The sequence below is a fragment of the Meleagris gallopavo genome, chromosome 2 (assembly GCF_905368555.1).
Source record: "Meleagris gallopavo chromosome 2, MGAL_WU_HG_1.1, whole genome shotgun sequence".
NCBI classification, from domain to species: domain Eukaryota; kingdom Metazoa; phylum Chordata; class Aves; order Galliformes; family Phasianidae; genus Meleagris; species Meleagris gallopavo.
Window position 1 is genome coordinate 6,065,195 of NC_139405.1, and position 23,745 is coordinate 6,088,939.

At 41.1% G+C, this 23,745-nt stretch overlaps 2 protein-coding genes and 1 long non-coding RNA gene across 3 annotated transcripts in view; 2 read left to right on the forward strand and 1 right to left on the reverse strand.

The window, feature by feature from the left end:
- PLEK (pleckstrin) overlaps positions 1–1,465 on the reverse strand; it is a 56,134-nt gene extending 54,669 nt beyond the window's left edge. Inside the window, exon 1 of the mRNA XM_085218755.1 lies at positions 585–1,465. The gene's annotated coding sequence lies outside the window, so the exon portion shown is untranslated. The remainder of the gene's footprint in view (positions 1–584) is intronic.
- A 4,932-nt stretch (positions 1,466–6,397) lies between these two features.
- The window catches only part of PPP3R1 (protein phosphatase 3 regulatory subunit B, alpha), a 28,625-nt gene continuing 11,277 nt past the window's right edge, over positions 6,398–23,745 (forward strand). The window contains exons 1-2 of the mRNA XM_085218901.1: positions 6,398–6,422; positions 10,174–10,325. Of these exons, the coding sequence (XP_085075027.1) occupies positions 6,398–6,422; positions 10,174–10,325 (177 nt within the window). The remainder of the gene's footprint in view (positions 6,423–10,173; positions 10,326–23,745) is intronic.
- LOC146544850 (uncharacterized) lies at positions 10,333–23,745 on the forward strand. The gene is made up of 3 exons (XR_014881828.1): positions 10,333–18,871; positions 19,808–21,659; positions 22,069–23,745. It is a non-coding gene; the product is annotated as an uncharacterized LOC146544850 (long non-coding RNA).

Genomic DNA, 23,745 nt, shown 5'->3' on the forward strand with positions numbered 1-23,745 from the left:
CTGTTTGTTTTGCTTTCTCTTGGTGCAACTACTTTTCATTTGCCAACATTTAGTTTTACTCATTGCCACATTCTCATTTCCTCATAACTGCTAGATTTTTTCTCTGCTATCTCTTTATTCCTCCCAGACAAGCTTATCCCTTTCTGCAGATCTGAAAGCATGCTGAGTACCAGCTCCCCAGCAGAACCTGAGGTATGTTTTTACACATATTTTCTAAGAGCTGCACATTTATCACCATGCTTTAAGACTCTAAGATGAGAAATTCTTATCTGTTCTAGAGCTCCACATTTACACATTATTTAGCTTCCAGAACAGACTTTTGTACCAAAGATTCCCTGTTCCTCTCATCATTTACACATTGCAAGCTCAAGATTCTGTTGTTTTTTTTTTCTCAGGAACTCTGAAGGTGACCTTTGCTGGCCACAGATCAGCTCAGACTCCCACAAACAACAGTGATAAAGCAGTTATTTTTCCGAGAAGCTAAAGATAAACGAAAAGTACTGTTTTAGATTGGGGAGCTCATGCTCAGCTATGCTTCTAAATACAATAATGTGGTTGTAAATAACCCAGTATTCCCTTCTCACACAATTAAGGTTGCCATTCCCCTTGAGCTCAGCAGGATGGATTTGCCTTTCCCTGGCAAAGTATCTCGCTATTGTGAGCCAAATATCAAACACCTGAAAGACAACATCAACACGGTACGGAATTTATTCTTTGGCAGCATTAACATAACAATATTCCATACATAATTATTATTTACAATTCACCACTTCATTCATCACACCATTGTGAGCACTGTGTTATGGTACTCCAAAAACAAAACAAAACACGCCAACATATTCAGAGCAACCACAAAAAAAAAAAAAAAAAAAAAAAATTACTAAAGCAACAAAGAGAACATAATATTCACGTGTAAGGGTATTTTACTTTACCCTTCACTAAGACTTTTAAAGGCATCACTTGGCCTACTTGAAACTTCACAATATCGTTCCCCAAGGGTCAGCCTTATGCAAGCAGTCATACTGCCCTAAATCTTGCCTCAAAGACGTTATTTAGACTGCGTCTTTTAGCTTGTACTTATCAGTCCTTTTATTTGATAGATTATCCAGGATGCAAAGCCAAACTACAGGCACTGAAACAACACAGAGATAGGATGCATCCATTAGTTCTGCATAACCACATATGAATGCGACAGCTCCCTATAAACGTGCACAACACCCAGCGCCTTCCAAAAAGCCCTGTAGAACATATCCTCTGCCTGCTTTTACTTTATTTTGTGGAAAAGTACTAAAAAAAGGAAGCAAGAGCTCCAGCAATAAGGCTTATATAGCAGACTCCGCAAGAGAGCAAGATGGCACAAGGAGAGGCTGCAAAGATCCCTGAAGAAGAAGAAGCAACAGCAGCAGCGCATCCACCCAACCAACACACGCCCTCAGCGCCGCCGCCATTTTCTTCTGCTCCCCTCCTCCCCCTCCCGCCGCAGACGCCGCGGCCTCGCTCCGCCTCCTTCGCGAGGGCGGCCCGGGGCGCGGCGGGTGCCCGGATGTGGGAGGCCCCGCCCCCGCCGCCGAGCGTTAGCGCCGCTCCCGCCCCCGCCCTCGCTCGCTGCGCGCCGTTGCGGGTCAGCGCCAGCAGCCACTGCCGCAGTGAGGGAGCGGAGCGGGCAGCGGGCCCGGCGGCGGCGGCGGCGCCCAACGTACGCGCGCGACAGCCAGAGCGGGGCTCGGCGGATTCGGCTGCAGGGGACGACGTCTGACACCCACCCGCCAACATGGTGAGGAGCCTCCCCGCTCCCGCCCCGACGAATATTCCAGGCCGGGCCGCGCGGGTGGGCGGCAAGGGGGGAAGCCGTGGTGGGAGCTTTCGGACCCGTCTCCTCCTCCGAGACTTCCACGTCGTTCGCGGGCCGGCGCCGCGCTTCCCTCCCCTTCCCCAGTTCCCCTTCCTCGCCTTTTTCCCCTTCTTTCTCCTCTCCCCGGGGGCGGCCGCGTCCCCCGCTTCCCCTCCGCCGCCCCCGTGCTCCCCGCAGCGCGGCGGGGGTTCGCGCCGCCCCTCGCGGCCCTCAGCGCCGCCTCCCGCGCGGCTCTCCCTCCTTCCCTCCCCTCTTCCCTTCCTCCTCTCCTCTCCCCTCCCCAGGTGCCGCCGCTGCCCCCCGCCTCGTTCTGCCCATCTCCGGCCCGGGAGCCGTTGAGGCACGTAGCCCGTGGCGGCGGGCGGGCCGGCCGGGTGCGGGGAGCTCCGTGTCGGAGCCTCTCGGCTCCCTTTAATCATGGCGATTTAAATTTCCCTTTTACTGCCGTAAAATTAACCCGGAGATACGGCGCGGAGCCGTGTAGTATTGCGCGCCGACACTAGGGGTGTCTCCTGCCTGCCGCCGCTGCCAAGAAATCAACGCCCTATTTTAACAAACACGTATTTTAGCCCAAATTCTCCTCTCCCGGGCTGTGGCAGCGTTCTGGCGTTGCAGTTGGAGGACTGCTGGTGGCTTAAGCTTTTCCATTCTTTCCTCCCCAAGAGCGAGGCCAGCTGTCTGTCACCGCCCCGCAGGGCCCAGCGGCTCACAGGGGGCTCTTCTCTTGTTTTTAAGCAGGGGTTTGTGGTCTCTGCCTTAAAACTGAGCTACGTGGCACGCTCATTGAGCTTCAGTGGCTGTTAGATGTCAGTTTGAAGAAGCAGAGACTGGATTTGTTGTCAGCTGTGGCCTAAAATGATGTGAGTAACGAATGGCTACACACCCTCCATGGAAGGCAGAGAAGGAGAATTAGTGAGGCTGGAAGCTTAAAAGAACCAGACAGTTGAAATTAGAAACGATACTGCGGTTGTGGTTCTGCTGATGGTGCTGTGAAGATCCAGGTGAACACTTGCCACCTTCCGGACACCAGCTGTGCTCATACTGCCATTTGCTGGGGCTTCTGTGAAAATCTTGCTCTCCAGGACTTGCCTGATGCCAGCATGCATAAAAGGAAAGGAAATGTTATTTGGCAGTGATGCCCATGAGTGTATTAGCAGACTGTAAAGAATTGGATTTTTGTGTATGGTAACTTCCATTTTTTCCTTTGTTCTGCCTTAAATGAAGCTGTCATGATATCTGCTGCTGATATATAATCGTGTTGGTTATTGCTTTGGCTTCTTGAACAGTATTTCTTTTTAATCAACTGCTACGTGTAAATGCTGATGAGTGAAAAAGATATTCCAGATGTTACCTTGGTCAGCAAAGGTGCATCTTTGCAAGAACAAGCAATGTGGAGATCACTGACTGTGACTGCATCAGTATCATTTCTAGTAACACCTGATCGTAGATGCCTGGAGAAAATCACATGAAAACTAAGCAGTTGTCAGATCAGTGTGTTTTTTAATACTTTTTACCATAGGCATCGTTTTAGTTGCTGCTCTTAGTGTTATTACCCTGTGGGTATTCTCATTGAAAGCATTTGCTTTAAATAGCAAAATAGGGCAAATCTTGTTTCAGTCTTTATTTAATTTCAGTAGAGCAATCTTATTTTTGTAGTTTGAAGTTCTTTGCTTTTTCTTCTGTGTTGTTACAGGGTCAGGGCGCTGACGGTTGTAGTGCAGAACAAAAGGTGAACATGTTCATAGGAGGCAGCTTAAGATATAACACTGACATCTAGTAAGTAAAAGAATGTAGTTCTGGATATTTTGGTATAGCTAGTTTAAAATCCTACCGAGCAGAGTGTGATACTTCCATTACATAATACTAGAAGTGTTGCTGTATTCTGTCAGAATTGACTTAGTAAATACTGTTCCTGGAAAAATGCATTATGAAAAGATAAATACCACGGATAGATGCTAATAAGCAATCTTGGGTTTGGTTAAATCTGTTTTGTTGGGGTCACCTGTATTCAAACAGAGCGGGCCTCACAGTGGCCTCTCTGATTCATATCTAGCTCTTGAGCTTTATGGTTGTAGGACAGGAGTCACCCAAACCGTGTTATATAATGCATCTTTCTAGCAAGCTGAGAGAGTCTTTGAGAAATTAAAGGAGCCAGTCTGAATTTGGACACTGCTATTGCTGGTCTCTGCTTAGATGTGACTTTCTTCAGTTGAGCAGTGTTGGTGCTTCTGGCACTTGAGCATCCTTTCCATATGAAGCCTGGCTGATATAAAACGGTATTTCTGAATGACTGAAGCCAAGAACCACCAAAACATTTCTTTCTGAAATAAAAACAAAACAAAACACCGTAAGGCTGTCTTGAGTGCTTTACTGTTTTTCAGGGAGGTTGCTAAATAAATCATTAGTCGAAGGAAAAAAAAACAAAACAACAGTTATTCTGCTACCAAATCACAGTTTGCTATCATTCTAAACTCTCAGGAAGTCATTTCAGCTTTGCCTGCTGCCTAAGTCCAGGTGATACGGACTGAGAAGTGTTCAGTATTCCCTCCCATTACATCTGACAGCAAACTAGAAGTCTGCTGCCACACTGGAACTAACCAATCTAGGATCCAACATGTGAAATGTGTGTGTAGGTCTTTAGAAAGCAGAGGATTTGGGGTAGGCTTACTTCAGGCGTTCTACTTAGTATATGATTTTGTTTTAGAAATAAGTTTTCAGGGCTATAGTTTTGAAGCCAGTTTGAATATTTAAGTTTACTTAGGCCTGTGATCTACAGAGGAAGATGGAGACTGTTGATGAATGAGGAAAGAAACTTTTAAAAACAATTATAATGTTCCACTGATGGAGTAAAGGTGGAATTTTGTGTTTATGCAGTGGAAGATGTGTTTGGGAGGGAGTGAAAACTGAGTCATTTAAGGGAAAATGATGTGTGATGGGAGTGCCTTGGGATCTTTATTTATCTTCTAAGGTATTGGACATAGCCCTGAAAGAGAAGCTTTGAGGGAGTGAGATTAACAACATCTAAATTAGGACTTTTATAGGTATGCTCAAGAAGATGAGGCTGTCTTCTGACCATCCATGTTGCTGGAAAAGGCAGCCTCAGTAATTGCAGTATTTCTGAGGAAACAAGGCAGATGCATGCATTTTGGTGCTGAGCTGTTTCTTGGTCTGCTTCTGCTTCATCACGTCATACGGGCATACCACATTGCTGAGGTGTTGCCAGGTTGCTCTAAGAGAATTTTAATCCAGTCTGTTTGATGTAACAGATATTCTAGGAAAAAGTGAAGGTCTTGCAGCTTTCCTCTGCCTGTCTGGTAGTGTCACAGAATAGCTTTTTATCATTGTAGATGTGCTTAATAGTGTTACAGTATGTCATCAGTTACACAAGATTTTTCGACATGGCCTTGATTTCCCAGCTAGCATAAGAATCCCTTCCCCTCTCCTTTTTGCTGCCTTTGATTAGCTGATTCTGGTTAAAGAAAATTGCATCCTCCCCTAAAGTGTTTGAAGTTTGAATGGTAGTAAAGCATGAAACTGCTAAGACCTTGATTTAGTTGCAGGAAATGATGATCCAGAGTTCTGTTCATGGAAGAACTTTTTTTTTCCTTTTTTTTTTTTTTTTTTTGGTAATTTGATCTAATGTGTGATTTCTTGAAAGCTGTTTGCTCTTGATTTCCTTACCCCTCCTGCTTCCTCCCAGGCCTGTTGTCCGTTCTCTGGGTAGTATCTTTTGTGAACTTAAAAGTTGCACTATTCTGTTACTTGTAGTTACTTGTAGTTTAGCAGCCAATTCACTTAGTGACACTTTTTCCTATTTTTGCACCCTTTCCTTCTTCTGACTTACGTTTTTCTCTTCTCCTAAGCTTGTTTATTCCTACAGAAAGGCCACAAAAGCAAGGGAGCTATTTGTTCCAATGCTTCCTATATGTTAGTTCTTTCCCAGAATCACTATCAGGAATAGGGAAGGTGCTCCTGTGCAACGGCCCTATCACAATTAAACTCCTCTGCTTCTGGAGGAGTGAATGGTGAAAGGACGGGCGAGTAAAAGATTGAAGTGATGGGGAAGGAATGATGTAGGGCCTTGGTCTACATCGGGACAGAGGAGTGGAAAGCGCTTGTGCTATGCAGCTGCATGTTGCAAGAAAATAAATATCTCATTTTTACTTTCATATTCCTATTAAAACAAGAAGAAAATTCTGACTCCTTACCTCTGTAAATGGTAAAAATCTTATTGACTGACTTGATTATCTAAATTGCTTCTACATGTTCTTTCTTTCTCCAACATGATGAGCATTTATCTTGCTGTGCTGTCATGAAGCTGGTAAATACTGCCCTTGTTCCACCAGTGAAAAATATTGAGATTAGGGATAACAACTTTTCCGAGGCTTTTTGTTAAGTAGAAGTTAATTAGGCGTGATCTGAGAAATACACAATGTTTTTGTAAATCTGAAAATAAATGTTAAGTCTCAACCAGAGCAGATGAACTGCTCTCAGTTTTGAGGTCTTGGGGTTAATGGTTTAATTTGCATGCAGCCACCTGGCAGTATGATGTCCGTTCAGGCACTTGATGGTATGCTGTGCCCAAAAAGCTTAGTTGTGCACTGCTTTCTTTCAGCATCTTTGTAGCACTGTGTTAACCATTTACAGAGGCTTCTTTCAGAAATCAGACCTGGAAACTGCCTACTACATCCAATGAAAGCTATCCAGCAAAAGAGGCTTGGAACTCTCTGTCTTGTCTGTAACTTGGCATTTACAAGCTCTGTTGACACTCTTCCACAAGTAATGAAGAAACCCTAATGATATAAATAATACTTAGCTACGTTAAAGAAGTCTTAGAAATCTTTTAGATGCTTTGGATTAAAGGACAGCATTGCTCAGGAAGTGTCAACAAAAATCTTGTCTTCCAAACTGTAAACAGGTTATGAGAGCTGATACACTCAGGTGAATGTTTGTGGAGTCTGTGTTGATGGACACTTCTAAGCAAACTGTTAAGGCAAAGAACCGGAACTCCTCCAGTAAGCTGATACTGTGCCTTTAAAAAGCTCCTGTGGTCAGCCTCAAGATCACAAGCACAATTATATCGTTACCTAAGTAAGTTAAAGTTGGAATTAAAAGTGTATTAAGACATTTGTTGGCTAAAGAACTTCAGCCAGATTTTGGGAGGAAGGGGTGTGATGAGATGTGGTAGGATAAGAGATGGAGAGCCCAGAAATGAAGACCAGGATAATACTTTTATGAAGAACCCAGCTACCAGCTTCAACAGTAGAATTCAGCTGTGATTTGCACAAAAATATGATCTTAATACATTCCCCAACTATTAAGGGTTTAAGGATAGAGGCATAGAATTGCTAAGGTTGGAAAAGACCTATGAGATCATATAGTCCAAATGTCAGCCCACCCCCACCATGCCCAATAAACCGTGACCCCCAGTGCCATGTCTCCTCTTTTCTCAAATGCCTGCAGGGATGGTGACTCCAAAATAAGCCCAGTAGCTGCACCCCTGCACAGTCCCAGGGAATTCCAGCTGCTCTGGAGGCTCACAACCCAGAATCCAGTCATCCCACTTCAAGGCACAGCCCCAATCATTGAGCCCTGTGCCACCCCTTGAGCATCCTGTGCCACTGCCTCACCACTCTTTCTGAGAAGATCTTTTTTCTAATATCCAACCTGACCATCCCCTGGCACAACTTGAGGCTATCACCTCTTGTCCTACCTTCATTGAAAGAAGCTTTTTACATATATCCAATCTAAATCTCCCCTCTTCTAGTTTGAAACCGTTTCCCCAAATTTAATTTACTACCGAGCCGCTGCTTAACAGGCCTGGTGTCTGAGCAGTGTTGTTGCTACTGAGTCAGTGCTGATAACACTGAAAGAGCACTTGACAGTTTTCACGTGTCAAAGCTTGATTACCTGTAGTTCTGCTAACCTGAAAAAAATCCGTATGAATTAAATAGACTTGATTTCTATATTTGATTTCAGTTGATTATCTTAGCACACTAACCACTGTATTAGATCAGGATATCTAAATAAAATGGCGGTTCATTACATGTTGTTAAACCATTTTTTCAGGAGCTTTAAGAAAAGTTCAGGTAGATTTCCCTGAAACTTTGCTCAAAACGTGGTTTGACTCCTTCAGTAATCAGCTGGAGGCATTTGCACAGGGCACCACTGCTGTTGTTATGATGTCAGACAGCGTATTGAAAAATCTCGTTAGTGACAAAAAACATTCATAAAGTATGAAAAGTTAACAACTTTGAATCTTACGTACTCTTGAACGTTTGAGTGCAGTTCTAATGTTGCTAGATCTGAGTTTGTCCAGAGTTCAACTGTGAAACGTTCTCTTCTGAGAGGCCTGAGATAGCTGGAAGGTTACGTTCCCTTTGCTGATGAGAAAACAAAGAGTCATGTGAGAGGAAGGGCCTAAAATTGACAGGAAGTAGAAGATGATGGGTTTTAATCCATAGATGTTGTGTGTAATAACAAAGTCCTGGAATGTTCCGTAATAGGATGCAGAGTAGATAAGGATTCCCAAAGAATTGAGAAGTTGATTTGAGTGACAGGTGAAGTGATTTTTAACAGTAGTTTGCCTGTGGGTTATTTCTCAGGGGTGTCATTTGGCATCTGTGCTTTTGTCAAGTCAATGAACCCATGTTTCCCAGCATCTCTCAAAACGGCACTAAAAATACTCATTTTAAAATTACATTCTTTGATTTACAGACTGGTGTACGAATGTATGTGTATCATATGCCTCTGAGTTTGCAAGCTGTAAACTTCAGAAAGCTTAGCCTATGAGAAGGTGAGGTGGGAAGCTACAGAAAGACAGCAGTAGCCTGTGGTCTGTGGGTAGATTGTGTATGCATGCACAGTTGTGTCAAAGCCTTTGGTGGATGGGTGCAATGATTGGGGCTGTGCCTTGAAGTGGGATGACTGGATTCTGGGTTGTGAGCCTCCAGAGCAGCTGGAATTCCCTGGGACTGTGCAGGGGTGCAGCTACTGGGCTTATTTTGGGAGGCTGTGGACCCTATCAATAGCAGTAATTCCTTTAGTGCTGCTTTGTGTGTACTGTCAGGCTTGCTTTTATGTACACTTAATGTAAATTTACAGCTTTTCTTGGGCCAGTTGATTTTAACCTTATTGCTAATTAGAACAATTAATAAGCTTTGATTGCTGAAAGGATGAAGGGATTTGTTCTTTAGCACATGCTATGAATCTTACAAAAAAAAAAAAAAGTAAGTTAGATTTTGGATAGTTGTTCAAATATCTGATACATCTGTTATTGTCCAAAAACTCCCAAAACTGGGTTTGAATTTTAATTCTATCTTTTGAGTATCCTCCCTCTATTAGCTTGTAGTAAAAGTGCTACATGTCTGTATTGGGACCTAAAATACTGCTTTGAATTGCATTTGTATATGTCACATAACCAACTCCTGGATGGGTGTCACCTCACCACTGAGATGTGGAAGAAGTCAGCATTTCCTGCGTCGTACAAGTTCGTGTGAAGAAAACTGTTCAAGGCTTTGCAATATTTCTTAGCAATAAGAAGGCAAATCGAAAGCAGCGTGGCATTTTTGGGTTTGTCAGTTTGCATTCCTCTGATGTGAAAGTCTGTGGTGATCATAACTGGAAGGCTTTGGAAGCTTGCATGGCAACTTCTTCGCTAGTAGCAGTGTTGGAAATTTGGACCATCTCTTTAGAATTGTAATGCCCCAGATACCTTTTAATGTATTATAAAATTATTGATATTTTAATTATAATGGGTTTTGATCCGTGTGTTTTGGATCACTATGTTGGAAAGGCCTGTTTTCAAACCATGACTCATTCTTGACTGAATAAATTCTTCACGCATTCCTGAGTGTCATAAACCAAACCAGAGCTTGTTAAAACGTCTCAATATCTGTCAGCTGTAAGTTCTGATGAAATTATTTTCTTTTTTGGGGAAAAGAGAAGCTAAGTATTGAGATTAGTATCAACTATTAGACACGGTTAAGAATACCAGAGCACAATATCTATTTTTCAAATTCCGTATCGATGCAACCACTTCCCTTCAGCACAGCCTGCCTCTTCCCTTGCTTTGCACATCCTCTCCAATTCGGCATCTTTGGCTCCTCGAGTTTCTGTTCTTGTCAGTTCGTGACATCGAGTCCCATTTTTGAACGACTGTCTCAGTTTCTAGATGTGTGTCCTTGACACAGTTCTTTGTAACGTTTTCAGGCCTTTTTGTGATAGGTCACGAGAGATGCTCTATTTGTTACCTACTTTTCTTTATGATCTTTTTTGAAGTGCTCTTTCCATTTTGGCTCTAGTTGCTGGCCAGCCGTAAGACTCTTATCTCCCTTCTCTTAAATTCAGACTTCCCTTTTTTGCACTAAGTGGTATCAAACTCTTTATAAGCTGCTTAAATGAGGAGGAGGGGCTGGTGACAACATCTATTTATGCGACTTGTTCCAGTGCTCTTCCAGTGCTCTATACTCAAGTAAGTACTGTGCATTGACCTGTGCGACTTCCTTGAAACTTAGACTGTGTGAATGGATGATACTCTCCAATTGACACTTAAACTTCTCCACTAAAGGACATTTGACTCTTTTGAACTGTCACTGTTGACTGCATCAGCTTTCTTTTTCTCCTAGGCCATCTCAGATCCATTTAAAAATATCCATGCAACTGTTCCCATAGCCTTAACCTCTGCGATTAGCACATTGCTGGATAACCTGATAAAATCTAGCAACTTAGGAGAATCAGTTGATAGAGGGAGATGAACTGATCACATTGCTGTGAGTGTTCCTAACCTGTTTCCTTGAAAAGGGAATTACAGTCAACTGTAATCCATAATAATAGTATCTATACTAATTGATACTGTTACATGACGTAGTACACAATGTTATCTTGATTTCTTGTAATATAGAATGTATCTTTGCTACTTCTTTTTGCTTTCCACATACTTCCTGCGGCAGGACGGTGAATGCTATGTCTAACCCATCTCCCCCCCATAAAGCAACCATGGTAACTGTTTTCCTGATACTAATCTTCTATTCTTCACTTGCACAGTTCAGTTAACTGTTTATGGTAAGGGAAATTTACCAGATAGTTCTGGAGCAAATAGATTATATTTTCCTTTGCTGTTAGATGATGACATGCTCCATTTGATTTCCAGCTGGATTCTCATCTGTTATATTTGCCTCAGTCTAATACATACCTCAGACACATCTGTATATTCCTAAGCAGGCCTTGTTGCCTTTTCATACTGTAGTTAGGAAAAGATTTGTTTTTCCTACTGGGTGTTGCCCGACTGCTGCAGCTCATTGGGTGCTTTTGGAAAACCCTCTGCAAAGACAAGTAATATTTCTCCTTCCTAATGCTTGTAGCTTTGGGTATGAGTTGTGTGAAACTGATCTAATGATTATCAGTTTTCTTGCTGCCTGTTCTCTCTTTTAGTGCTATATCTGATTTTGGTGCAAACAAGCTAAGGAAGTTCAGAGGCTTCAGAAGACAGCCGCTGTTAGCTTTGCTCGCTTGCTTTTGTATTGTCACAGCTCATGCTTTGAAGAGGCAGGGTTGTTCATTCTACAGGTAATGCAAATGCTTACCTTTAACTTTTTTCAAAAATATTTCAGAAATCAGTTTAAATTTCCAAGCAGAGTAACAAGTAATCATAATTTCCATAACATGCTAAAGCATATTTACATGCATTGCAGAGAGAAGACAAACTATCTTTACACCCCTCTGGGCTCAGTGACAATAGTGTTTGGCTGGAAGTACTATAGAGAATATATATATATTATTTTTTTATTCTATTTTTGTTAACTTTGGAGGAATGTATTGCAATAAATTGAGTTCCTGCTCAGTTGTTCAGGAGAGCTCTTTGCTGAAGCTCCCTAGTTTATCCTGTTTTTATAGTACCTGGAAGTGTCAATGATTAAATTGGCATACTTGAAAGCAGCCTAGTGAGATTATCTGTATAGAGCAAATTAGAGTTCAGTATAGTATAGCTTTAGGTCAAATGAATATCTTTTAATAAAGTAACTCTTCCTTTTTCTATGTAGGTCAGCCAAGGGTTAGTTCTCAGTTTGGTTGGACTGCTGTTCCATGGCTTTGTATTGGCGTGGAAGCTTTGAACGCTGTTTTCTGAGTACTTCAGACAAAAACTTCTACCTCCAATTTGTTGCAGAGAAGGGGAGAAGTTAAGGGAGCCTTAAGAACCTGCTCAGTATTTTACTGGTAAAACTGGTGGTTTGACTCATGGTAGTTTCATGTTTCATCATTTGACAGCCTGTGAGATGTTAGGTAGTGGCTTAAGCATGAACTGTCCTAAGTCCTTCTAGATTTTTGGTGATGCTTACATGCGTTGCCTTAACGCTGAATGAGATTGGGCTTTCTTTGCTCTTTGGATTTGGAAACATAAAGTAATCTGTAGTTGCTTTTCTTTCACACAGCCACACGCTGCTTGCAGTTGCTTGGGTTTTCTATGCTGGTATTTATCAATGAAAAGAGAACATTCCTCACTGTTGATCAGCCTTAAGGAAAAGATTTTAAATGGCTGTTAACTGCCAGTGTGTATCCCCTAATGTCTCTAAGATCAATGTAATATGTTTTGGGTTTTTTGTTTTTTTTTTTTTTCAGTTCTCCCCTCAAGTGCAAGTTGTTCTTGCTTTGCAAGAAATTTTTGAACTGTTGGATGCCCTGCTGTCATTTCTTTAAGATGCTGATCCTTAACTCTGATAATTTAATACCATAGTTATTGGTTACAATCTTCAGTCATGCTTTCTACTTTTTCTGCATAGGAAAAAGATTATTGACTTCATTGAGATGATCTATAAAACTCTTCAACTCCTCTTTTGCTATTCATAAAGGTCGGTGTAGTTTTTAAGCTTACATCGCCTGTATGTCTTGTAGCTGGGTTTGTACTTGGATTACTGGTCGGGCAGCACAGTCTTGTTCTTGCTGTCACTAGCATGTGGCACAAGGTGTCTGTCCGTGTTAAGGCAGTGCTTTGGGGTGGCTTGGTTAGGCAGCTCATTGCATTCGTCTTGTGAGTCCCCAGAGAAGTCTGCTGTGGTCTCTTCTCTAGCCAGGGGCACTGAATGAGCTTCACAGAAGAGCTTTGTGTGCTTGTTTCCTCTGCAGTAATATTCCTGAACAGGCAGGACTGTTAATGCTGTTCTGTCACTACAGGTTTGCTGATTCTGGCCATCTCTCTTAGAGCTACCGAGAATGTCTGAGTAAGGCTTATGCAATTGTAGTGGGGGCTGGGATGCTATCTTGATGCTGTCTTTTTTTGGTTCCTGCCTTAAGACTTTACTTTGAAAGAGTGATCAATGCCAGGTTTCTGAACGTGCAGTAACCTAGAATATTGCTTGAGAGTACAGACCCCCAGCAGTTTTTCAGATAGTGCAAATTTGATTTATGTGGTTTGAAAACAGAGATTGTTCCTTGTGAAAAACCACTTCACTTGAGACCACATCTTACCCGGCACTGGGAATTACCTCTATTTGCCAAGAGTTTTCAGGCCTTCTAATGGCTTAAATAATTGCAAAGAGCCAGTGACAACATGGCATGTACCTGATAAGTTCTTGCATATTTTGGGCTTGAACTTGTGTGCCTGGAAATTCTCTGCTGTTGCCAGTTACACTAGTAAACCTAGTAAGAGGTTTTATGGGTGAAACCAGTGTGTAAATGTAAATGAAGCAATTAAATTACTGTCTTGTAAATTTTTTGTGACTTATCTTGAAGGTACAGAGAACCATCCTGGCTTCCTAACGTGTGCTCACTTGCATGAGAACTTCAGTGCATTGCTGACAGAACCTTTACCTACAAAAGGTTAAGTTACTTCAGCATCTTTCTGAGAAACTGTCCCGTCCTTGGCTTTTGGAGAGTTCATTATTCATTTATGCTCAGCAAATCGTAGCAGTTGGGGAATTTTCAATACTCACGCAAGCTTTAGAAATGCCAGCTCTGCAGTGATTGCGTAGATGGGGTTGTGTCCTCTCTGCAGCCATAGCTGGGATCTGCCAGAAGTGAAGTCGTCCCATGGCTCGCAGGGAATGGTCCCTTAGCTCCCAAAGTTATCCCGTCTGTTCCTGACACTGCTGTCTCTGAAGTTTTATTTGCAGGTTGCAGTAGTTATGCAGGTTTTGGCAGTGACATGTCTGGCTATTTTGTATGGAAGTTTGTGGTTTTTCATACGTATGAGGTTTTGCTCCTCTCCTGCAGATAACAAGGATTATTTATTCCTTTTCCCAACATGGTACAATGTTGCCTCTTCCTTACCTTGTTTTAAAGACTGCGCTATGTTTGTCTCCAGTGCTGCTAAATATCTCTATACTTGACATCTAACAAGTACTGTCAGGGAATTCATCAAATAAAACAGTAAGCTTTAATATTCAAAACACATTACAGATACAACAATCAAGTTGCAGTAGGTTCAAAGCAACCCAATTATCCTTTCTGTTTTTATATCTATATCCAACCTGCCTAAGGTGCCTTGGGGAGTAGGCACCTATCCCATGCATGGTGTTGGCGATGCTAACTGTACCCTGGGACTTTATGGCTCCTTTTCACATACAGATGTGGCAAAAGGACTTTGCAGTAAAGCTGTTTTCTGTCTCTGTTCTTTGCAAACTGTTCCCTGGTGTTTCTCTTGTGTCCTTGGAGTCAGTCTATCTTAGTGACAACTTTTTTCTTGCAGCCACCTGTAGCTGATCTGCAGATGGGCAAATGCACTGTGGTGTGTGTATGGTATAGACTTGTGATTAAATCACATACTTCATTTTACCTTCAAGATCATGAAACCTTTTATTTCTTCTGAAAGCTCTACAGTTGTAACTGACTTCAGATTGGGAAGGCTATGGCATCACTTTATACAAATATGAATCACAGTTGCTGTCACAACTGGCCAGATTTTACAACGTTGATCTTTGATCCTCCACACTTCAAAATATTAAAATCTAAAACAAGTGGTTTTGTTCTGTTTAAGTACATGTACTTTTATTTCTGTCTGTCTTTGATAGCAATTAAGTGAAAGGGTACACTAAAGATATTGAATTTTTATAGCTGTACCCGTTTCCTTTAGCTTTCCTGTCTGATAGAGATTCTGGCAAGAGTAGCTTTCTCTAATTTCACTTCTTGCTTCGTTGGCTTAGGGCTTCCTTATGATATCCTAGAATAGATATTTGACTGTGATGGCCTTAAGCCATTAATATCTCATTTTGGTGGAGACCCCTGAACAGCGTAGGGTTTAAATAAAGCATAGCCCAAGTGACTGGCCGGCTGCCAGCCAGAGGACAAGTGGCTTCCCTTAAAATGCCTGACAGAGCTTGAGCACAGCCCTGACTGCATTAGGGGGTGAGTAAGGAGGGCTGGGCAGGCTCTGCCAGAGACATGTGCAGCCTTCCTCACCTCCTGCACCTTGGGCTGAGGGGCCATGTGGTGGAGCCCCATGTGCTAACCAGGGCAGAAGCTTCTCAGGACTCATCGCTTTTTCTGCTTCCAACGGATCTAACAAACGTATCCAAAATAACCTTTTTCATAACATGTCTTTTTAAATGTGTCAGAGTGAGCTCAGACACTTTTTGCATACTTGCAAAGAACAACAATGCCAGGATACTGTAACTGCTTTAGCCTGACTTGATCCCTCCAGTAATCCCCAATCCGGCAATCCCCTTTGCCTTGCTTCATTATCTCTGATGTCTGCAATTTAAATGTCATGCTCAAGAATTAGATATTTATCTTTTTTTGAGTTCCTTCAGTACTGAAGGACACCGAGTGCTCTCTTCAGAGGCAGGATTGATGAATGGAGGCTATTTAACGAATACAGATTTACAATTTGAACTCTTACAAATGTAAGTTGAAACAAGCTGCATCTTTTCCTGCCAGTGTGCTTTTTTGACTACAAAATGTTTGTAGACTTTCTTGACACTTGCTTTTGGTTAGCATTAGCATAAGCTGTAAGTAGTCTTCCCCTTTCAGTTAAGAGGATGAAAACTGAGCACAGAAAGCTCAGTGCCTTTTCACAATTCTGATAAACCTTCCAAGCAGCTAAACTGAAAGTGTTGGGTCAAGTAATAACGTGGCAACGAGAAATGATGGTTACACTTGCTGGATGTACAGGTGGCCAAGTTTATGCTGAAGTCCTAGAATCAAGACTTTTTTCTTCTTTTTATAAAATTTTCAAATGGAACTGGTATAGTATTTCAGATGACAAAACCTCTCAATTATATCCATCTCTTGTGGAATGGGGGAGGGAAAAGGTTGTTAGATTCTAAAGCACTGGATTGGTTAGTTAGTATCTGAGCCATTGGAAACATTTATCAGCATTTTCCATAATTGTAGAGTCAGCATCTGGAGAACATTTGTGTTAGCTGAATAAAAAGCAAAGGAGAACATATTGCCTTTACCTCAGCAGATTTAAAGTGGAAAAATTAGCACTTTTTTGCATTAAGATGGAAGAACAACATAATAGCAGTTGTTGCTTTGTTCTTCTTTATTGTGGGATGCATGTGGCTTAGTGTCCTCAACATGAGAAGCTTCAAGAACTTGTGCTGCAGCCGAGTCAAAGAAGTTAAAATTGATAGAGAAATTCCTAAATAAAATAACTCTTGTAGTAGAAGAAGATAGAGAATACAGAATGCCTTTCTGTAACTACTTCTTCTTCATGGACTTCTCCTAATGACCGACACGCATAATTTGGAAAACAAATGTACAGTAAAAGCAGTAACTTAAAAGCAAGTCACTGTGAAAGTCTAATCTTTGTGTTTCAATGCTTAGGATACATCCTAAAATTAGGTTTTAAATCCATTCTTTGTCTCTGTATACCTAGAAAACTCTTATAACATCTTGTAGGATGTTCTAACTAAATACCAAGACTTACGATCAAAACATGAACATTGTAGTTGATTTCTGTAGATGCTGTTGATGTTCAAAGGTCCAGGAGGAAAATATCTCCAGTTGCTGGAATTTGCACCTCATTTCTGCTTGAGTAAAGAAGAAAGGAACAAATGGTTCACGCTCCCATAAAAATCCTGTTTGTTTTGCTAACATAATCTTACAAGATTTATTTGAGAAATACTTCATTCTGTTTCTTTCATGACCGACGCAGTTCTGTAAATTCAAGATTTAATGGCAACTCCAGGTATTGGAATTTTGTGAATAATATTTTTTTCAATTTTAGTGGAAACTTTATCCAGAGAAGAGCAAGAGAGCGTAATTTTTAAGTAGCAGCTGAATGCCTCAGTCCTTTACTGGAGTCTGTGCTAGTAACCTGGTACCATTACTGCTGCTTTCATGGCTTTCTTCCTTGCCCCTTCCTCTTGCCCTATAAGTTTTTCTATAATTCCTTGGATACTTTTTGAGAATTTGGTGCTTGTGCTTCCTTGCTGTTTCATTCCTGCTATTGCTTACGTGGATAACACTGAAGTGTAACATGGAGATCAGATTTGACATCCAAATTGCAGAATATAAATGAGGTGGTTCCCAGATTTCAGATGCTGTATTGGAATTTTGGACAGACAAGATGATGGTCATGAATATATACAGCTATATATGAATAAGTGGGGCACAAGCAGAGCTGAAGCTCTAAAAATACTAATTCATATGATGGCTCAGTGGGCTCAATAATCTTCTGAGTTGGATTCAGCTTGGAAGTAATGCACCTTAAACTCAGGTTGTACTCTTTTAGTTCTTTCTTGGTTGGACTCTTTGAAATGCAGCTGAAAACTTGGGCTAGACAGTGCAACAGTTGAGTTGCTCCAACTTTTGTGTGCTTCATTAATGCCATTGGAGTTCTTGGCTTCGCTTAATCCTTTTGAATCACAACATCTAATTCTGACATGAGAGTGGTTGTGAAAACATCAGGGTGGATTTATTTCACTATTCAGGAGAAGTTTTGTGCTGGACAGCCTCTAATTCTGAGGAGTGAGTGGGGAGTTGCACTGGGTGTTGGGTGTACATCTGTGGGAAGCAAGTCCTTTGTATTTACTCAAAGCAAGTACTGTGTAGCAGTGCAAGAAGTTAACTCCTATATTTTGGCAGTTAGTCTGCCCAATTATCAGCTTTTAATTTTAGTTTAGTCATTGTTTGCTGGTAACTATGCTGTGATATCCTTAAATAGAATTCTTTCCTTAGTGGCTGCAGTGAAAAGCTTAAAAGCAGCCTGATTGCCCTTTGAGTTAAACACAAATGCTGTGTTGCCAGTGATCTTATCTATGGTGACATCTTCACAAGTTTGCTTGTCATCATCAGTAAGGTGCTTTGTTTCAATTCATTGATCTTCTTGGTATTACAGGCTGCTCTCTGGCTGTGACTCTACTTTTCTGGATTGAGGAATTTGTTTTAAAACCAACAACAAGGAAACAAACAAAAAAGCAAACAAAGAAAAACCTCACAAACCTCATGAATTTGATTTCAAATCAAATAAGCAGCGTGGTGTTTCTTGAACAGCATGGCTGGAAATGTTCTTGCTACTTTTTTTCCAGTTGTGTGTTATTCCTGCATGACTTGTTTTAAGCCGTATTTGTTGTGGTACCTACAGAAACTTTGGGCAGGTCTTTCATCTGTGCTCTGCTAAACTCCTTGTAGGTTTTAATTGCACCAGTAAGTCACGTATTAAAAGTACAAATTACAGTTGGTGAGATATTGAATTTTTTTTTGACCGTGCTTTCAGATAGTTGAGTATTAATGTGGCTCAAAGCCTCCTGGCCTTGATCTGAAACCCATCTTAACAAATGCTTAAGCAACTATGGATGTGTCTGTGTCACGTGTTCTATTTATGCAAAAGTTTTTGCAGCCTTCGTAATAAATACTGTCCATAATTTAGCTTGCCAATTTCCATGTTAATGAAAAATATGGAATGAACCTACGTAACAACCGAAGCTCTCATAACTCATTAATGGTCACTCACCAAAACAAACAAACCAAAAGACCCAACACCAAAACTCTTCCCCAAGCTGACAGTTCTTCAGTGTTAAACCTTTGGAAGCAGCAATACATGGAAAACAAGATCGAAGGAAGAAGAATTCTCTGCAACAGGTAATTTTACTAATTGTTAATTTTGGTGGCTTTTTAAATGCTCACTGGAAGACACTGCTGTCTTGCCTTATAACACTCATGTCCTTCTCTAGTTTTAGAAATAAATGATAAAAAACAGCTCTTTCTGTGTATTTTGAGACTCGCAGTTGATTAATCTCTAATTCTGGCTCCCAACTGGCATGCTTTGGTTAACTGTTTCACTTGCACGTGGGTTTGTTCCTGCAGTAATTTCCAAAGTGCAGGAACAAATGCAGTAAGTGCACTGTATGTCACGTTGACAGTGCCTCATGATGCGCCCGTGCATCAAACACAAATGCAGAAACACTGGAGATGTTGCCTTTCTGGGGGAGGCTTTGGTACGTAGGAATAGTAGCCAACTTCAGTGCCAAGGCAGCGTGTACTTCTTAAGGCCATTTACAACAAGGATGAAGGATTTTGTTTGTACTTGCTGCAGAAGTTGTAGCAAATGCCAGACAAATAATCCTGTATGTGCTTAACTCATTTTAAGAGCCTGCTCTTGGCTCTGAATTAATACACTGTCTGGTTGTGGAAATAAATAAAAAGCTTTGAAACGATCAAACTTTCATCTGCTCTGGTGCAGTCACTCGTATAACCTTTTGAGGACTAATTTGTGATGAGGCCTAAGCTGATGCTGTGGCTTGCTGACATTTAAACACATTTAGGTCTGCTTTTCTAAGAGCAGAAAACTACCTGAAGGCTGATGCTTAGATTTAAGCCTCTCACAGCTTATGAAGAGAGATGCTGATAAGTAACATACATCAGCAAAATATACCTTCTAGATTTCTTTTACTATATGTAAAACAGTTTTGCAGTTTGATGTCTTACTGTGTACAAGCTTTTTGTATAAATAACTGCAGCTATGAAGTTCAGATTGTTTAATTTATGTGCAATTTTCATTTTGTTTGTTCCTATCAGAGCTCTCTCAGTAAGAGGAGACTTGTCTTAGCCAGCCTGTCGTGGGTGAGCATGCACAGCACTGATCTCTAGCAGAGAGACTGAACAGTATTTGAAGTAACTGCTGAGGAAAGAAACCAAAACACACTTTTTAATGGGTAATCTACAGAAGAAGAAAAGACTAAAAGCCATTAATAGGTTATCCTTAACCAGTAAAAAGGCACAGCTGCTGAAAGGAGGAAGATCAGTGAAGAATGTAATTACAAACAACACTTTGTTAAAGGAGCAAGCTACTTGCCATGCAAACTTCTGAAATGACTTTTGTAGCATATTTTGATTTATCTCAGTGAACTGAGATTTCTTCAGCATTCAGAATTCAGTTTAGCCTTCTGTTACTAGACTGCACTGTTCCTTGATTGGTAATTATTTCAGTCTAAAAGTCATGATCTTACTGCTGATTAACCAGGAAGTAACTTGTAGGGATCTTAGAGCACTGAAGAAAATCTCAGGACCATTAAAGAAGATAAGGCTGTTCAAAATACCACTTATATTCCAGCTGCATGTTTTCAGTCGTGTAACTCAAAAGAGTTGAATTGCAACAGTACAGTAGTATATACCCAGATGCAGCTGAGAAAAGCATGTTTTATACTGGGTGTAAGTGCCAAATAAATACGTTGTGGAGCGCTGAGGTTACACAGGCTGCATTTCTTCAAGAAGCCATATGTCACTCATTTCTGAATGTGCTAATATGGTGTACGTGAGAGGCTACTCGCTTGTGTGAGGCATGCTAAATGTGGATCTGGCAGGAAATGCTCATGTGATAATGAATTTTTTTAAAGTTGGCAATCTTAAAGTTTTGTCAGAACTTTGTTTCTCTGCACGTATGTAAGTCATCTCTGCATCAGAGCTGAAATATCATAGAATCACAGAACGGCCTGGGTTGAAAAGGACCACAATGATCATCCAGTTCCAACCCCCTGCTATGTGCAGGTCACCAACCAGCAGCCCAGGCTGCCCAGAGCCACATCCAGCCTGGCCTTGAATGCCTCCAGGGATGGGGCATCCACAACCTCCTTGGGCAACCTGTTCCAGTGCCTCACCACCCTCTGGGTGAAAAAATTCCTCCTAATATCCAATCTAAACCTCCCCTGTCTCAGTTTAAGACCATTCCCCCTTGCCCTATCGCTATCCGCCCTCATAAACTGTTTCCCCTCCTGTTTACGTGATCCCTTCAAATAGCTGCTTTTTGGAGATTTTGTAGTAACTTTCCTTTTTATAACCAAGTACCATTATTTTAAAACTATAAAATAAACTCAGTATGCTATTCCTTTGAATAAGGTTTATAATTAAAATTCTTGGGTGATAACTGTCATGTTAATAGATGCAATCAGAGTGATACTTCCCAACGCTGTTCCCAACACTACCTGATGTTAAATCTTTTTGCTCTAAAACTGTACCGGTGACAGTGTGCACCCAGTCTTTTCTTACAAGGCTTATTTGATACTTTGTGAAAAATGCCAGCTCCCAGTACCAAATCATTAAACTTCTATCTGTGAGGAACAAGTCTTTGAGATGTAGGAACACTTTTGTATACACCCAGGTCATAGGTGTGCAAACAGAAATCTAAACCTTGTTGTGAGTAGGGCGTGAGTAGCTCACACCTTTCTTCTTGCCAAAAATGAAAGATGAAGAAAATGCTTTAGAAACTCCTGAGGAAGTGAACACTCAGCCCATCCAGAACAGGTAACTGCTTGTTTAAATACCCCATTTAAATACAACTTAACAAATACTGAATAGACAGTAACCCTTGTGCTGTCACTCACTAGATTTTCTTATTTTTTTTTGCAGGGATTGCTGTTCCAGTCCTGGATAGGTAAGTATTCTTAACATTTCTTGTTAGCATTAACATTTCACAGAAAAACTAAGCTGTAGTTTATTCACTTTTTCTTCTACTCTCCAAATATTTTTGTGGACAGCTTCATGTAGATAGCTTGGTAATGCCTTAGCATTGTGCATATCTAGATGCTCAGTAAGGATGTTCATAAATGTTGCACTTAGTTCATTAACTGAAGAAAATTTTCCCATTTCCTTCTCAATTTTCAGAAGTATTTTACACCGCTTTAGCTAGATTGATTTCAGTGGCCTGTATTAGAAATCAGCTTTGTCCCACATCTCACCAAGTACATAAGTGCTGAGAATGGTCTTTTAATACAGTTTTAATTGTATATTTGTTTGTGTCTAAGTGCACTGGTTTTAATTCAACTTTCTCCTTTAATTTGCAGCTTTCCAGTCTGGTGTTTTTCGAGCCTCTTCATGACCTCGTGTCTTAAGAGCAGCCTAGCTGGATCCCCTGGTTCCTGTTTCTTCCTGTTTCAACATTCTGCTCTCCCCACGTTCCACATCCCATACTTTATGCCATATACACACACTGGGCTTCTGCTGCTTTTTTCAGTCTTCACTGTTTTTTCTGAGACTTTGGTTGGGTTCCATCCAAGATTTTCCACTTGACACTGTTTTTCCTCGATCCCCAGCCACAGTGAAGAAGGTTTCTCTTGTGGAATATGTCAGTCATGGTTTTTAGGCTTCAGGGAGACTGTCTGTTTGTTTTTTTTCCTGCTATTTGACTCATTGTAAGAAGATTTTGGGGAAGAAGTTATAGTTCTTTTTGTTGCTCTTCTCATAAAGTGTGGTAACTTTTTAAAAGAGAACTTGTGGGATGATGGGGGGGAGGTTAAGAACAGTGAACATATTTATCTTCTAAATGTAAAGAAAAAGCAAATACACACACACCCCAACACTTCTCAGACTTGCTTAAATTCATGAGATGTTTGTTCTGCCCCTTTCTGTCCTTATTAGGAAATGCAGTCGCATGCTTCCAGGCTAAATGTCCTTCTTTTTCCTTCTGTCAAGTGATTTCTGTTTGTGTGCAGTTTGCGTAATTCTGAGCACTTTTTCTGTGCCAGTGCTCAGCTGTGGAATCCCTTATGCTCCACACCATAAGAGGACCTCTTATGAACAGAACATGTTACAGACTCAACCATGGTTTTTCTTCTGTAAAACACTCACAAATACCTTTTGAGAAGGTTTAGTTGTGAATGTCTTCAGTTATCTGGTCCCTTCTTTGCTAACTGAATCTAAATAAATCCGAAGTGTGTGTGTATTGCCCTCTGGCTCAAAGGAGGGCATTTGAGGAATAATACCAGCTTTCGTTTCTAGTCTTTGGAGTTCATGTCGTAGCAGTTGCAGATCTCCCTGAAGTTCCACATGTGTCTGTATGATTTGTGTAAGTTCAAAGAGACTGCACCCCTGTAGCTGTTGTTTCCCTTGCTGTGATTATTGTGATGCAACGTGGATTTAAAATCTCGTTCGGCTACAGTGCAGGAGCATATTAAGACAGCACTTTGAGTATGGTGTCTGAATTTCTGGACATGTAAACCACTCTTTCCCATCATTCGTCCTGTGTGAAACCTTTGGGGACTGGGAGAACATGCCGGGGTTTTCTTTGCATGTTAAGTAAAGTTTTGTGTGGTGAATCTTAAGGGTATATCCTTGCTTTTAAAATAAAATGGTAAAGCAGCTTGTGTGCACGTGTGAAGTCTTGAAATTAACTTAAATCCTGTGTTACCTTACATCTTACAAAGAGGCATTTGTGTAATTTATAAATAATTGGTGACTTTGGTTTTTGCAATACTGGATTGATGTTACTAATCCCTATCATGTGGCCACCTGATATTTCCATGGGAATTCTCATCAGAGGAGACCTCTCAGTGGTTTTATATTACTTTGTGTGCTTTGGTAACAGAACTTTCCAAGTAAAATACTGTAGTAGGTTGTAGGGTTAAAAGTAATACGTAATTAAATTACTGGATACATTGTATTGTTTGAGATCTTTACAATGCTGAAACTTAAAATAATTGCTCCTGTTAGCCTGGGAATAATTGTCTTTGTTCTTTTTTGTG